Source organism: Canis aureus, chromosome 7 (assembly GCF_053574225.1).
Source record: "Canis aureus isolate CA01 chromosome 7, VMU_Caureus_v.1.0, whole genome shotgun sequence".
Lineage (NCBI taxonomy): Eukaryota > Metazoa > Chordata > Mammalia > Carnivora > Canidae > Canis > Canis aureus.
The window spans coordinates 69,058,458-69,075,623 of NC_135617.1; the positions used below are offsets into that span (position 1 = coordinate 69,058,458).

At 41.2% G+C, this 17,166-nt stretch overlaps 1 protein-coding gene across 3 annotated transcripts in view; it reads left to right on the forward strand.

Moving 5' to 3' along the window:
* NUDT3 (nudix hydrolase 3) overlaps positions 1-17,166 on the forward strand; it is a 127,432-nt gene that overhangs the window by 98,446 nt on the left and 11,820 nt on the right. For all 3 annotated transcript variants that reach the window (XM_077904374.1, XM_077904375.1, XM_077904373.1), the window contains exon 3: positions 11,813-11,857. In XM_077904374.1, the coding sequence (XP_077760500.1) occupies positions 11,813-11,857 (45 nt within the window). The remainder of the gene's footprint in view (positions 1-11,812; positions 11,858-17,166) is intronic.

Sequence of the window (17,166 nt, forward strand, 5' to 3'; positions counted from 1 at the left end):
AAAACATCTCATTAAGAAACTGATAGAAAAAGTGACAGACGGGAGGAAAAAAATAGGTTGAATGATACCATTAGCAAGGTTGATCAAATAGCTATATTGAGAGAAAAAAACCTTGTATTCAACCAAGAATATGTAATTTTTTCAAGCACACATGGGAGTATTATAAAAACTAACCATATATTAAGCCATAAAGTATTAGAAATTCCAGAGCATCAGTAACACAAACTACAGATCTTCCTCAGCCTATCATGGGGTTATATCCTGATAAACTCTCATAAATCGAAAATGCACTTAAAATGTTGAATATCTCGTAATTTACTGAATATGATATTGAAAGTGAAAAACAGAATTGTTGAACAGGTACAGAATGGTGTGATTGGTCATTTGCCCTTGTTACCAACTAGCCAACTATAGTCATGACCACTGTCCAGCATCACAAAAGAGTATCCTATCACATTTCACTAAACCAGAAAAGATGAAAATTTAAAGTACAGGTTCTACAGAATGCGTATTGCTTTTGTACCATCATAAAGTCAAAAAAATCATAAGTCAGGGGTCATCTGTGTATATACTTTTGACATATGCAGTAAAATTAGAAATCAACAATAAAGCCAGTTTGAGGGACGCCTGGGTGGCTCAGCGAGGGGTTCAGTGTCTACCTTTGGCTCAGGGCGTGATACAGGATTCCCAGGTTTGAGTCCTGCCTCGGGCTCCTTGCTTGGAGCCTGCTTCTCTCTCTGCCTGTGTGTCTGCCTGTGTGCCTGTGTCTCTGTGTCTCTCATGAATAAATAAATAAAATCTTTAAAAAAAGCCAGCTTGACAGAGAAATACATATTTAGAAACAAAAAAGTGTACTAGGGGGTGGCTCAGCGGTTTAGCGCCGCCTTGGCTCAGAGCCTGATCCTGGAGACCCTGGATCGAGTCCCACATCGGGCTCCCTGCATGGAGCCTGCTTCTCCCTCTGCCTGTGTCTCTGCCTCTCTCTCTCTTTCTCATGAATAAATAAATAAAATCTTAAAAAAAAAAAAAAGTGTACTAATGGAACCTGGGTGGCTCAGTGGTTGAGCATCTACCTTTGGCTCAGGTTATGATCCCGGGGTACCAGGATTGAGTCCTGCACTAGACTCCCTGCAAGAAGCCTGCTTCTCCTCTGCCTATGTCTCTGCCTCTCTCTGTGTGTCTCTCATGAATAAATAAGTAAAATCTTTTTTTAAAAAATGTACTAAATAATTATTGAGTTAAAGCACAAATCACAATAAAAATTAGTAAACATATAGAACTGAGTAATTGAAAGCACTTCATATCATGATTCATAGGTACAGCTCCTTCAGGTTTTTGAGACTTAGAGGCTTGTATTAGAAAGCAAAATAGACATTAAAGAAACTAAGTGATCCATCCAAGAGACTAGTAAAAACAAGACAAACTGAACATAAAAGGATGGAAATAACAGGGCAGCCTGGTGGCACAGCGGTTTAGCGCCGCCTGCAGCCAGGGGAATGATCCCAGAGACCCAGGATCGAGTCCCACGTCGGGCTCCCTGCATGGAACCTGCTTCTCCCTCTGCCTGTCTCTCTCTCTCTCTCTCTCTCTGTCTATGAATAAATAAATAAAATCTTAAAAAAAAGATGGAAATAACAAGGAAAGGGGCAGAAATTAATAGAGGAAAATAGAAATGATCAATAAAACCCAAAGTGGGTTACTTTTATTTTTCTAATAAAATAAACAAGCCTCTTGCAGGACTGATAAAGAAAATGAGAAAAGGCAACAAATAAAATAAGAGATAACCACAGAATATAATAAACACAAAAATTAGAAAACTTTGATTAAAAAAACTTTCTAGATAAAGCTACCCAAATTTACATAGAAATTGGAAAACCCTGGGGCACCTGGGTGGCTCAGTCAGTTAAGCATTTAACTCCTGATTTCGGCTCTGGTTATGATCTCAGAGTTGTGAGATTCAGCGTCTCATTCAGCTCCACGATCAGCGTGGAGTCTACTTGAGATTCTTTCTCTCCTTCTGCCCCTCCCCCTACTCACACATGCTTACTCTGAATAAATGAATGAATGAAATCTTAAAAAATTAGAAAACCTATGTACAGATTATTAACCCTTGTCAAAATTGTTAATCACTTGCTGACAAATTTACTCAGACTAATTGAACTTTGCCAAAATTTCCAAAAATATATTTTTACTTTAAAGAACTATTTCAGGGACACCTGGGTGGCCGAGCAGTTGAGCTCCTGCCTTTGGCTCAGGGTGTGATCCTGGAGTCCCAGGATTGAGTCCCACATTGGGCTCGCTGCATGGAGCCTGCCTCCCTCTGCCTGTGTCTCTGCCTCTCTCTGTGTGTCTCTCATGAATAAATAAATAAAATCTTAAAAAAAGAACTATTTCAGAAAAGAATAACTACACCTGTAAGGCTGGTGTAATCTCAGATCGGTGATCAGCAAACTTTCCTGTAAAGGGCCAGATAATAAATACTTAGACTTTAGAAGCCATATGGTATCTGTCACAGATACTCAGTTCTGCTGTCATAACATGAATAAACCCATACAGAGTACTTCAGTGAATGAGCATGGCTATGGTCCAGTGCAAGTTTATTTATAAAAATTGATGGCAAGACAGATTTGGCCCATGGGTTTTTTGACCCTGATAATTAAAAGTAGAAAGGAACGATAAATTCTCACTTATGAACACAGATATAAAAATCCCAAGTAAAATAAGAGCAAATACACTAAATTATCCCAAGAATACAAGTCTTAGAAAATGTTTACATAATTTACTTCATTAAGAGATTAAAATTATCATCTCAGTAAATAAGGAAAAATTATTTATTAAAGTTCAGTATCCAGGGTAGAGCATGAGACTCTTGATCATGATGTGATTCATGGGTTGTGAGTTTGAGCCCCCATGTTGGAGGTATATTGTACTTAAAATTTTTAAATCTTAAAAAAAAAAAAAAATTAATCTTTAAAAAAAATAGATGATAGATAAATATCTTTAAAAAGAAAATAAAATTCAGTATCTGTTCATCTTGAAAGTTATTAGGAAGCTAAAAATAAAAATTCCTTAACCTGATAGTGTATCTGGTAAAACTTACAGTGAGCATCATATTTTTTAAATCTTCTAGGTATTTCTAACAGGAAAAAGGCAGTTATGTTTGCTATCATGCTACCATTTAATATTAAGCTGGTGGGGTCCTAAAAAATAAATAAACTGGGGGTCCTAAACAGACAAACAAACAAACAAACTGGGGTCCTAGCCACTGCAATAAGACAAAAATAAGTACAAATTATAAATATTCAAAAGGAAGAAACAAAATTGTCATTATTTGCAGATGATTCAATTACTAACAAAAAAACCCAAGGAGGGGATCCCTGGGTGGCTCAGCGGTTTAGGCCTGCCTTTGGCCCAGGGCGCGATCCTGGAGACCCGGGATTGAATCCCACGTCGGGCTCCCGGTGCATGGAGCCTGCTTCTCCCTCTGCCTGTGTCTCTGCCTCTCTCTCTCTCTCTCTCTCTGTGTGTGTGTGTGTGTGACTATCATAAATAAATAAGAATTAAAAAAAAAAAAAAAGGAACACAACAGAAACTGGTAGAACTAGTAAAAGCACTTAGAAAGGTTGCAAACATAAGATTAATATGTAGAGGGATCCCTGGGTGGCGCAGCGGTTTGGCGCCTGCCTTTGGCCCAGGGCCCGATCCTGGAGACCCGGGATCGAGTCCCACGTCGGGCTCCCAGGTGCATGGAGCCTGCTTCTCCCTCTGCCTGTGTCTCTGCCTCTCTCTCTCTCTCTCTGTGACTATCATAAATAGATAAAAAGAAAAAAATTAAAAAAAAAAAAATATGTAGAAACCATGGGGCGCCTGGGTGGCTCAGTCGGTTAAGCGTCTGACTTCAGCTTAGATCATGATCTTGGGGTTCCAGGATTGAGGCCCATGTTGGACTCCCTAATCAATGGGAAGTCTGCTTCTCCCTCTCCCTCTGCCTCTGTCCCCACTTGTGCTGTCTCTCAAATAAATAAAATGGTTTTTAAAAATATGCAGAAACCAGCAGTTTCTTTAAAAGCAGTAATGGATTAGAAAATACATAACCTTTTAAGATCTAGACCATTCAGGGACGCCTGGGTGGCTCAGTGGTTGAGCGTCTGCCTTTAGCTCAGGGCATGATCCTGGGGTGCCAGGATTAAGTCCCAAGTCCCACATCGGGCTCCCTGCATGGAGCCTGCTTTTCCCTCTGCCTGTGTCTCTGCTTCTCTTGTGTCTCTCATGAATAAGAGAAAGTACAAGGCCTCTTGAGGCCCTCCTAGTCTTGGAAAGGTATACCATCCTTCTGCATTCTGTTGGCCAAAGTAAGTCACTAGGCCAGCCTCATAAAGAAGTGGGTAAATAGATGTCTTGATAGGAAGAGCTATAAAATCACATTTCAAAAGACATGGATACAGGAAGAGGTAGAGAACTGTAGTCATTTCTGCCTTTGAAGTATGCATAGAAGAACTTGAGAATATGTGGGGAAATTGAAGCTTTTATCCTGTGATTCAGAAATTTAATCTTAAACTTGTACACATTGTAGGTTGTAACAAGGATATCTGCAAGAGAAGTTTTGGGTTTTGTTATTGTTTTTTGCAGTGTTTTTTAATAATAGCAGAACTAAATGTCTACAAGTAAATGGATTAATTGTGGTAAATAAATTCCTAAAGTAGGGTGGCCCGGGTGGCTCAGCGGTTTAGCGCCTGCCTTCAGCTCAGGTTGTGATCCTGGGAACCCGGCACTGAGTCCTGTGTTGAACTCCCCGCATGGAGCCTGCTTCTCCCTCTGCCTGTATCTCTGCCTGTCTTTCTCTCTCTGTCTCTCATGAATAAATAAATAAAATTTAAAAAATAATAATAAATAAAAAGTTCCTAAAGTAGAATTCTGTTCAACAAATAAAATGAATTAATTTGAACTACATGTTGCAATATATCTTAAATTTAGAAGCATGATATTGAGAGGACAGGGTTTCAGAAGGTATAATCCTTTTTTTTAATCAAATAGAGAAACATTTAGAAAATACTATTTACCATGAATAGTGGGTAGATAACTAAGTAGTACAGGTATAAAGCCATGCAAGAGAATGATAAACACCAAATTTGGTTGAATAGTTAGTTAGTTCTGGCAGAGCTGGGGAATACACAAGGGTCTTCAGTAGTATGAGTAGTTTTATTTCTTTTTTTAAAATGCATAGTCTTTAATTAATTGATTAGCTAATTAATTAAAATAAAAATTAAACATATTTTTAAAAAAATACACAGGGGTTGCCTGGATGACTCAGTTGGTTAAGCATCTCTTCTGCTCGGGTCATGACTTGAGTCCTGGGGTTGAGCCCCATTTCGGGCTCCCTGCTCAGTGAGGAGCCCGCTTCTCCCTCTGCCCTGTCCTCTCCCCTTGTGCTCACTTGCTCTCTTTCTCTCTTAAGTAAATGAATAAAATATTTTTTAAAAATAAATAATAAAAAAATATACAAAATGGTACATTACTATTTGACAGAGCTGGCTGGTTACTACTTGAATGTTTATTTTCTTTACTTTTTTGAAATTTGAAAGATTTCATTTAAAAAAAAAAAACTGGGCAGCCCCGGTGGCTTAGCAGTTTAGCGCTGCCTTCAGCCCAGGCATGATCCTGGGGACCCGAGATCGAGTCCCACGTCGGGCTCCTGGCATGGAGCCTGCTGCTCCTTCTGCGTGTGTCTCTGCCTCTCTTCTCTCTCTCTTTCTGTGTCTCTAATAAATAAATAAAATCTTAAAAAAAAAAAACCTCTGGGATGGGATTTCACTGGACTTAACTACAATTACTTCCCAAATCTCCTTTCATCTGTCTTCACTGTGACTCTTTCCTGCTGTTACTTAAGTTTGTCCGGTACCAGAAAGGTATGTGAATTGAAGACCACATATTTTTATTCCTGGCTTTCCTCATAAGATACTTGCATGAGAGTTGCTCCCCTGAGCTCCTTTGGGGTCTGGGCTTATTGCTTTAATAGAGCAAGCTTTAATACTACAGTTCCCTTGGATGTTCAGAATTTTTGTTTTGGGATATTCGTCTTCCTATGAGAGCTACCATTTTTTTTTTTTTTTTTTTTTTGAGAGCTACCATTTAAATCAAAGGAAGTAGCAGGAAGTATTCTGATACAGTACCAGAATACCTGACTAAAAGGGGCTTCAACCGTACCAGTTATTTTTTTTCACGTAGGAAGTCCAGAGGTTTGGGGATCCCTGAGTGGCTCAGCGGTTTAGCCCCTGCCTTTGGCCCAGGGCGTGATCCTGGGGACCCGGGATCGAGTCCCACGTCGGGATCCCTGCATGGAGCCTGCTTCTCCCTCTGCCTGTGTCTCTGCGCGCCTCTCTCTATATATATCATGAATAAATAAATAAAATCTTAAAAAAAAAAAAAGAAGAAGTCCAGAGGTTGGACATTTACCACATTGCTTCAACAGCTCAGCCACCAGGACTTCCATTCAGCTTCTCAGTGATTCTCTTGCCCTTCCCCTTACGATCACAAGGTGACTGTAGCAGCTCCAAGTTTCAGGTCCCCACTTGACAAGCAAGGTGTAGGATTTCTTTTTATCATGGTGGGAAATCTTTCCCATAAGCCCACAAGAGACACCATCTCAGAAGCCATTGATCCAGAACTGGGTCACAGCACACCCGAATCTGTCACTGCAGAGGGGAACAGAATTCCCAGTGCCATTCCTGGTGTGCCATAGCTCTTACCTGAACAGAATCCAGATCTTCCTGGTAGCAAAGTGGAAGGAGGAATACCTGTGGGCTAGGCATCCATCGTGTCTACCAAAATGTCTACCTTAGAGTAAAAAATAAGTTTTAGAAGGTGATGACACATTTTGTACCCATCCAAACTAAAACAAAGCCAGGGTTCTTTGTGGCAGCAGATCATTTTAGGGGCATTCTCAAAGACCCATCCATATTAGTGCCTTTGCCCAAGTCTCGTGTACATAGTGTGAGAGCTTTTTACAAGAGGAAAGGATGGGATCACTGAAGTCTCAGTGACTGCTACTTCCAATCTCAGCAAAACACCCCAAAGGAAAAAAAAAAGACATTTGTGGAGAGATTTTTCTTTTATAAAGTAGACAGTTGCTCAAATTATTTTTGTTAACTAGTCCACACGTGCTAGAATTGGTGTATATTACACCTTGAAGTTCAAGGAAGCACTCACCTGCATATTGTTGAATAATGAAGTGCAATAGATCCTCTATTTAGAATTCTTACCACTACCTAAGATGAGCTTTTAAATTAAGACTCCACCAGATTAGGGGTTTTGAATATATAGATTGAAATTGTAACTGCTTTTATGTGATTTGGAGAAGAACAGGTCATACCAGCACCCTGACTAGACCAAACTTACATATACCCTGAATCAAATCTTATCCCCAAACTGAGCCAGCTGTCTGATGTGACCCTGACACCTACCTCGACCCACATGCAAGAATCATGTGAAAGATAAAAATAACTCTCTGCTGTTGCTTGTGGCAGCAGTTGAGAGGGAGCTAGCTCAAAGCTAATTGGACTGTGGGGAAGCATGAAAATGTAAAATGGTTGCAGTGAACTCTGTCTTAGAGGACATTTACCTCTGAGGATTCTTCCTCTTGATCACTATGCCTTTAAAGAACTGAAATCCTCTTGCTTCCTAAAGAGGCACCTCCTCCTAAGAAAACTGCTAAATCTCAATTTAGCAACTGGTAAATATAAGAATATTTCTTTGCTTTTCACAATAGAATCATTGGCAGGATCACCTTAGATAGAATTCTGCAAAGTAGATCCCATAAGTATTGATATAAAACTTGAAATGTTGAAGGATGCCTGGGTGGTTCAGTGGTTAAGCGTCTGCCAGTGGCTTAGGTCGTGATCCCGGGGTCCTGGGATCAAATTCTGCATCAGGCTCCCTGCAGGGAGCCTGCTTCTCCCTCTGTCTGTGTTTCTGCCTCTCTCTCCCTGTATCTCTCCTGAATAAATAAATAAAATCTTTTTTAAAAAAATTGAAACTTTGAGACAAAGCTATTGTTAATTTCTACAACTTATTTTTTTCTATTGAAGATTAATTAGAAGTGAAAATATATGCTACTGAAATTCTTTGTACAGATGGCAATGTTATGTAATTTACACTAGACTTTATAAGAATATCTGTTTTATAAAGAAAATGATTTTATGCTTTCTTCCAACTGCCTTTGTTACAGTAAATCATAGATATATGTTGGTATTGAATGCAAAAAACACCATTATTAGACAAAAGTTTAATAAAATTATATTGAGGGGGATCCCTGGGTGGCTCAGCGGTTTGGCGCCTGCCTTCGGTCCAGGGCGTGATCCTGGAGTCCCAGGATCAAGTCCCACGTCAGGCTTCCTGCATGGAGCCTGCTTCTCCCTCTACCTGTGTCTCTGCCTCTCTCTCTCTCTCTCTCTCTCTCTGTGTCGTGAATAAATAAATAAAATAAAATAATAATAATAAAATAAAATTATATTGAGCTGTCATGATATTATGTTAATTGCACCCTTAAAAATTGGAGATAGGGGATCCCTGGGTGGCGCAGCGGTTTGGCGCCTGCCTTTGGCCCAGGGCGCGATCCTGGAGACCCGGGATCGAGTCCCACGTCGGGCTCCCTGCATGGAGCCTGCTTCTCCCTCTACCTGTGTCTCTGCCTCTCTCTCTCTCTCTGTGACTATCATGAATAAATAAATAAAATCTTTTAAAAAAAAAATTGGAGATTGAGGTGCCTGGGTGGCTCAGGTTGTTAAGTGTCCAACTCTTGACTTGGGCTCCAGTCATGATTCTCAGGGTCATGAGATGGAGCCCCGCATCAGGCTCTGAATTCAGCTTGTAGTCTGCTTGTCCTTTGTCCCTCTCTCTCTGCTCCTCCACCCACCCTTCTACTTCCCTGTGTGTGCACACTCTCTCTCAAATATTTTTTTAAAAAGCTGGGGATCATTTTCTTTTCTAAACTTTTGGGTTCTTTAAGAAAAAAATTGAACAGTTAGAACTGTAAAAGAGAACTCTTTCTTTACTTTGCAGAAGTGAAATGTGAATGATGGCCTCTATGAATCTCCTTACTTCCCTCCCCTCGCAACCAATCTGACAGCTCTGCTCATAGGCTCTGTCAGTGGGGACCACAGGCAGGAGCACAGATACCACATCTCAAAAGAGTTGATCTGAGTGTTCAGGCTGCCTATGATTGGGGTACAAAATTGGTTTTCTAGTCTAAGCTGGCCTGCCAGCTCCCACTTGTTCAGGCAGCTACATTGGTTAATTCACAAAGTACAATCTAACTAGTCTTAGCTAGCCATGGAGTGCAATTATCTCTAAAAATGTAGAGAATCAGTTTAGGGCACCTGGCTGGCTCAGTCAGTGGAGCAAGTGGTTCTTGTTCTTGGGATCAAGAGTTTTTGCCCCACATTGGGTATAGAGAGATAACTTTTAAAAAATTCAAAAAAATTATTTAATATAGAGAATTATTTTAAGGAAAGGTCAACATTTCCATTTGAGTAGACCCAAAAGCCACATGGGGAAAGAATGGATGGGAAATGAACAGGCATGTTGGCAAGAGAAAGGAAAAGAATTCTTTGATAGATGATTAGAAAAAAATTTTTTCAAAATATAGCTCACCTAGGAGTCTAGGCCTATAAATTTGCTCTTATTTTAAATATCTCTAAAGAGGGGATCCCTGGGTGGCTCAGCGGTTTGGCGTCTGCCTTTGGCCCAGGGCGCGATCCTGGAGTCCCGGGATCGAGTTCTACGTCAGGCTCCCGGTGTGGAGCCTGCTTCTCCCTCTGCCTGTGTCTCTGCCTCTCTCTCTCTCTCTCTCTCCCTATGTCTATCATGAATAAATTTTTAAAAAATCTAAATATCTCTAAAGAGCTTTTAGAGTACTTTTTTTTTTTTTTAATTTTGCTCATTCTCTACAAACTTTTTTTTTTTTTTAAGATTTTATTTATTAGAGAGGAAGTGAGAGAGCATGAGCTGGAGGAGAGACAGACTCTCCGCTGAGCAGGGACCCTGATGCAGGTCTGGATCCCAGGACCTTGGGATCATGAGCTGAGCTGAAGGCAGACACTTAACCGACTACTAAGCCACCCAGGTGCCCCCATTCTGTACAAACTTAATGAGTACCTACTGTCTTTAGAAGGTATTTTTGCCTTAATTTTTAGTTTATTATACAAATAACATGGCAGTGGTAATAGAAAACAAGTTACAGCATTTCCCAGGCATTTCCAGGGATTCATCCTTCCCTTACCTCTCCCCACTTCTAGCAGAGACAGATACAAAATATAAAAGCTAAAAAGACATAGCTTAGTTCAAAAGCAAGATGGGTACCATCTCCATAGATCAGAAACAGGGTTAGAACTGCTGAATGTCATTGGAAACCTGCAGCCTGCCCAGCCTTGAGTGGCTAGTGTTCAGACCCCTTGGAGTAGGGGGAGCCCAGGTTCCCGGTGGAAAGGACACCAGGAGCTGAGACTTTTAGAAAGATAGGGGCCTAGGTAGGGAGAGGACATAGATGCGGTGTGCAGTAAAAGATGGAGCCAAACCATACCATGGCTCTGCCTGCAATATTCGCTGCATCACCTTGGAGCAGGAGTCCTAAATGGTCACTTTAAGAGCAGTCTTTGAAGAGCTTGGTGGAAGAAGCCTCACAAGTAAGCCCTTTACCAGTTGGAACATGAGTTTACTTTTCAGATGAAGCGAATTTTATAGCCTGGTCTGACAAAGAACTTAAATATGTTTAGGATGTTCAAAAGTAAATTAAGGAATAACTTTTTAATTTAAAAAACAAAGGCAACTGGGTGGCTCAGTTGGTTAAGTATCTGCCTTCGGCTCAGGTCATGATCCCGGGGTCCTGAAATTGAGCCCTGCATTGGGCTCCCTGTTAAGCAGGAGCCTGCTTCTCCCTCTGCCTGTTCACTCATACTTGTTCTTTCTCTTAAATAAAGAAATAAAATCTTTTTAAAGTAAATAAAAGATTGTAAAAATCATGGAAACAAATGCCTACATAATGGAAATGGGATATCTAAAGAACAGGTAGAAATGAAAAATAATCAAATATCAAATGACTAGAGGTGGAATAACCTTAGTTTTCATACAGCTGAAAAGAAAATTAATCAATTGGAATAAACTGAGAAATTCGCATGATGCATCAGAAAGATCCAAAAAAATTACCAAAGGGCCGATGGGTGATACAGAGTATATGCATAAAGGCCTAAGCATTGTATGATCCCATCCCCCTCTCTCTGTCCATCGCATCATTTGTGCATCTCTGTCACTAGCAGAATCACCTGGTTTATTTGCTTGCTAACTTAAGCCTTCCTGAGCTGCTTCTACAAGATGCTGAGCTCTGTTGTGGGCATACTGTATACAGACAGCCAAGAACAAGTCAGATGAGGATCTTGTTCTTGTGGATCTTGTATTCTAGCCTATTCATCACTATACCTCTGACATTTATCAGGCAGTCGGTGTATTTATTGAATGAATGAATGAATGAATGAATGAATGAAGTTAACACCTCAGAATATCTTCTTTGTGGCTTCATGGCCTTGATTATCTGTTATGTTTGGGCAGCTTTGCAGTGGGGAGAGAGATGGGGAGGAGATGAGAGGAATCCTTCCTCCTCAGAGCACACCCTGCTGTCACTGGTCTGTGATACTCGAGAAATACTGGTGTGACCTCCAGAGACCTGGATTCCACCTAAGGTGCTCCTCTTGGGCTTTGATTCAGAATAAGACCAGCAATGTAAACAATATTAATGTGTTGATTTTTCTTCTTTACTTTTCAGGCTGGAGTAAAAGGGACATTGGGAAGATTAGTTGGAATTTTTGAGGTAAGTCTTAAAATCTTTGGTGCATTTGGTATCATATAAGTCACCATGCTATGTATACATGTATATCTTTGTCTCAGTCCATTTGGCTGCTATAACAAAACTGAGTGGCTTAGAAACAATAGAAATGGATTTCTAGTTCTAGAGGCTAAGAAGTCCAAGATCAAGGCACCAGCAGTTTCAGCGTCTGGTGAGGACCCACTTCCTGGTTCATAGTTAAAGATTTCTCCTGCTGTCCAAAAGTAGGGTGTTCGTATGAAATCTTTTTAAGTTGAAATGGGAGAAAGTGAAGAAGCAATTAATTTATATGGAAAATGTTTTTTAGCATTTCCATAAACCAAAAAATAACCTCTCTCAGGTTTTTCTGGTACCTCAGGATACATCTTGTTAACAGATGCATAAAATAAATCATAAAATAAATCAAGGTAAAGCACAGATGTTCACAGCCACAGTTCAGAGCTTTGGCTGCTTGATGAGGAAGTGCTGAGTGTAGTTCCCAGGGAAGGAGTTCAGTCCTGCCACTCTTGCTGCTCCAGGTGTGCACTGCCTCTTTAATGGCTCACTGCAACATAAATGCTGAATGCTGGTTTTGTCTTCCACCTTTTTTTAAATAAAAGCAAAATCCTTTTCGGATTTCTTTCAGTTACCAAAAACAGGTACTAATGTAGATCTTTCGTTAAAGTGAAGTGGCTTACCTAGAACTTTGGAAAAGCAGGGGATACCTGTAGCTGTTTCTTTCTGTGTTCTCACACGGCAAAAGGGGGATGGTTGCTCACTGGGGTCTCTTTTATCAGGTCACCAGTCCTGTCCTGTTCATGAGAATCAGCCCTTATCACCTAATCACTTGCCAGAGGCCCCATCTCTTAATACTGTCCCATTAGGAATTAGGATTTCAACATCTGCATTGTGGGGAGCATAAATATTCAGTCCACTGCAGTCCTAATCTAGGATAGACACCATCACTAAGGTTTCCAAACAAAGCAGCACCAGCAGAGGATAGCTTACTTTCTTTTTTAAAATCCCATAGTCCCTGGCAGCCGGGTGGCTCAGGGGTTTAGCACCGCCTTCAGCCCAGGTAGAGACCCAGGATCGAGTCCCACGTCGGACTCCCTGTGTGGAGCCTGCTTCTCCCTCTGCCTGTGTCTCTGCCCCTCTCTCTCTCTCTCTCTCTCTCTGTCTCTCTCTGTGTCTCTCATGAATAAATAAAATCTTAAAAAAAAAGAATAAAAAAAGCAAATCAAATGTTTCTTTGATTTTTGTCAGTGCATGTGAAACATATTTATATTATATTGTAGTCTGTGAAGTGTATACATACACTTAAGTGTCTGTATTAATGTATATGCCATAATTTAAAAGTACTGGGATCCCTGGGTGGCGCAGCGGTTTAGTGCCTGCCTTTGGCCCAGGGCGCAATCCTGGAGACCCGGGATCGAATCCCACGTCGGGCTCCCCGTGCATGGAGCCTGCTTCTCCCTCTGCCTATGTCTCTGCCTCTCTCTCTCTCTGTGTGTGACTATCATAAATAAATAAAAATTAAAAAAAAAGAAAAAGAAATAAATTTTAAAAAGTACTTTATTGCTAAAAAATGTTAACTGTCATGAGCTTTCAGATGTTATTTTTTTGCTGGTGGAGGATATTGCCTCCATGTTAATGGCTACTTGACTGATCAGGGTCATGGCTGCTGAGAATTAGGGTGGCTGTGGCAATTTCTTAAAATAAGTTTGCTGCCTCAATTGACTCTGTTTCATGAACAATTCTTCTGTAGTAGATGAAGCTATTTGATAGCATTTTACCCACAGTCAAACGTCTTTTAAAATTGGGACTCTGGGACCACCTGGGTGGCTCAGTAGTTGAGCATCTGTCTTTGGCTCAGGACAAGATCCCAGTCCCAGGATCAGGACCTGCGTCGGGCTCCCCGCATGGAGCCTGCTTCTTGCTCTGCCTGTGTCTCTGCTTCTCTCTGTGTGTGTCTCATGAATAAATAAATGAAATCTTTTAAAAAAACAACAACAACAAAAAAAATTGGGACTCCGTTCTCAAACCCAGCTGCTGCTTTATCAATTACATTTGTGGAATATTCTAAATCTTCTGTTGTCACTTCAATAATCATCATAGCATCTTCACCAGGGGTAGATTCCATCTCAAGAAACTACTTTCTATGCTCATCCATAAGAAGCAGATCCTCATCTCTTCAGGTTTGATCATGAGATTGCAGCAGCAGTTCAGTCCCATCTTCAGGCTAGACTTCTCTTACTTTCTTTTCTTTCTTTCTTTCTTTTTTTTTTTTTTGAGAGCAAGATAGTGAGCAGGGGGGCAGATGGAGAGAATTTTAAGCAGACTCAGTGCTAAGCACAGAGCTGGATGGGGGGCTCAATCTCATGACACTGAGATAATGACATGAATCAAGTCTTGAATCCCTCAAAGTCCCTCATGAGAGTTGGGTCAACTTCTTCCAAACTCCTGTTTGTATTGATATTTTTTACTTTTTTCCATGAATCACCACTGTTTTTAATGGCATTTGGAGTGGTGAATCCTTTCTAGAAGGTTTCCAGTTTGCTTTGCCCAGATCCATCAGAGGAATCACAATCTATGGTAGCTGTAGTCTTATGAAATATATTTCTTAAATAATCAGACTTGCAAGTTGAAATGACTCCATGATCCATAGTCTGTGAAATGGATGTTGTGTTAGCAAGCATGAAAATATGAATTTCATTGTCCCTCTTCATCAGACCTCCTAGGTGACCAGGTAGACTGTCAATGAGCAGTAATATTTTGAAAGAAATCTTTTTCTGAGCAGGAGGTCTCAAAAGTAGGCTTTAAATATTCAGTAAACCATGTTGGAAACAGATGTGCTATTATCCAGACTTTGTTCCATTTATAGAGCACAAGCAGAGTCAATTTAGCATAATTCTTGAGGACACTAGGACTTTCATTGAGCATTGGCTTCAACTTTAAATCACCAGCTGCCTCTAACCAGAGAGTCACTGTCCTTTGAAGCTTTGAAGCCAGGCACTGACCTTTCTGTGAAAGTCTTAGGTGGCACTTTTTTCCAATATAAGGTTCTTTTGTCTACACTGAAAATCTGTTGTTTAATGTAGCCACTTCATGGATTATTTGAGCTGAATCTTCTGGAAGCTACAGCTTCTCCACCAGCACTTGCCACTTCCCCTTGAACTTTTGTGTTACAGAGATGGCTTCTTTCCTTAAGCCTCATAAACCAACCTCTGTTAGCTTCAGACTTTTCTCTTGCAGCGTCCTCACCTCTTGCAGCCTTCACAGAATTGATGAGAATGAGGGCCTTGCTCTGGACCAGCCTTTGCCTTAGGGGAATGTTGTGGCTGGTTTGATCTTCTATCCAGACCACTCAGACTATCTCTATATCAGCAGTGAGCCTGTTTCGCTTTCTTGTCATGCATGTGTTCACTGGAGTAGAACTTTTAATTTCCTTCAAGAACTCTTCCTTTGCATTTTCGTCTTGGCTAACTGGCACAAGCAGCCTAGCTTTCAGCCTATCTTGGCTTTCAGCATGCTTTCCTCGCTAAGCTTAATCATTGCTAGCAAAAAAAAAAAAAAAAAAAAATCATTGCTAGCTTTTGATTTAAAGTAGAGTAGGAGGGATCCCTGGGTGGCGCAGCGGTTTGGCGCCTGCCTTTGGCCCAGGGTGTGATCCTGGAGACCCGGGATCGAGTCCCACGTCGGGCTCCCGGTGCATGGAGCCTGCTTCTCCCTCTGCCTGTGTCTCTGCCTCTCTCTCTCTCTGTGTGTGTGTGTGTGACTATCATAAATAAATAAAAATTTGAAGAAAAAATAAATAAAGTAGAGTAGGAGACATGCAACTAACTCTTCCTCTCACTTGAACATTTAGAGGCCACTGTAGGGTTATTAAGTGGTCTAATCCTTTTTTAATAATTTTTTTAAGATTTTATTTATTTGGGACACCTGGGTGGCTCAGTAGTTGAGCAGCTACCTTTGGCTCAGGTCGTGATCCTGGGGTCCTAGGATCGAGTCCTACATCAGGCTCCCTAAGGGAGCCTGCTTCTCCCTCTGCCTATGTTTCTGCCTCTCTCTCTCTCTCTCACTCTCTGTGCCTCTCGTGAATAAATAAATAAAATCTTAAAAAAAAAAAGATTTATTTATTTGAGAGTGCACAAGCAGGGGAGAGGAAGAGAGAGCTGGAGAAGCACACTTCCCACTTAGCAGGGAGCCCCATGCTCAGGGCAGGGCTCCATCCTAGGACCCTGAGACCATGCCCTGAGCCAAAGGCAGATGCTTAGCTGACTGGGCCACTCAGGCACCCCTAATTGACCTAATCTTAATTTTGTTGTCTCTCAGTGAATAGGGAGAATGACAGGGAGAGATGGGTCAGTGGAATTTATTTGTTAATTTCACTGTCTTATATAGGTGTCGTTTGTGGCACTGGGAAACAGTTATATTAGTAACATCAAGGGCAGCCCCAGTGGCGCAGTGCTTTAGCGCCGCCTGCAGCCCAGGGCGTGATTCTGGAGACCCAGGATCTGCAGCCCAGGGCGTGATTCTGGAGACCCCAGTCCCGCATCGGGCTCCCTGCATGGGGCCTGCTTCTCTCTCTGCCTGTGTCTCTGCCTGCATCTCTCTCTCTCTCTCTCTCTCTCTCTCTCTCTCGGAATGAATAAATAAATAAATCTTAAAAAAAAGTAACATCAAAAATGATTGATCACAGATCACCGTAACAAATATAATAATGACAGAGTTTGAAATACTGTGAGAATTATCAAAATGACAGACACGAAGTAAACAAATGCTGTTGAGAAGATTGCACCAGTAGATTTGGTTGACACAGCACTGCCACGGACCTTTAATTTACAGCAAAGGCAGTGGCTATGAAGCACAAACAAGATATCCCTGGATGGTTTATCCCATCCCCACCTCTCTTCCTCTTCTCCCAAGATTTGAGGAGGGGAGATGAAGTGTAGAGAAGATTGAAGGAAAAAGAAGATCAAGTAACTATCTTGAAAGGCGGAAGAAACAACGAAGTGAAGTAGGCTGGGATAGAAGTTTGGAGGAAAGTGGAAGGTAGTGAGAAATGGGGAAATAAAGATGAGCAAGGTTAGTAGAAGGGGAGATGCATGAGATAATGAGCTTGCTTGCATTACTGGAACACCCACCCACCCACAGCCTCCTCTCTTTCTTGTGTTTTAGCGAGTTACATTTACTGGGTGCCTTTTTCTTGAGTGGTCGCAAACTTCCTTCTCACAGCCTTCCTGTGAGGGGAAAGAAAAAAGAGATTAAAGCTTGGGCTTTAGAAGGCCAGCCAAAGAGCGCAACCTGAAATG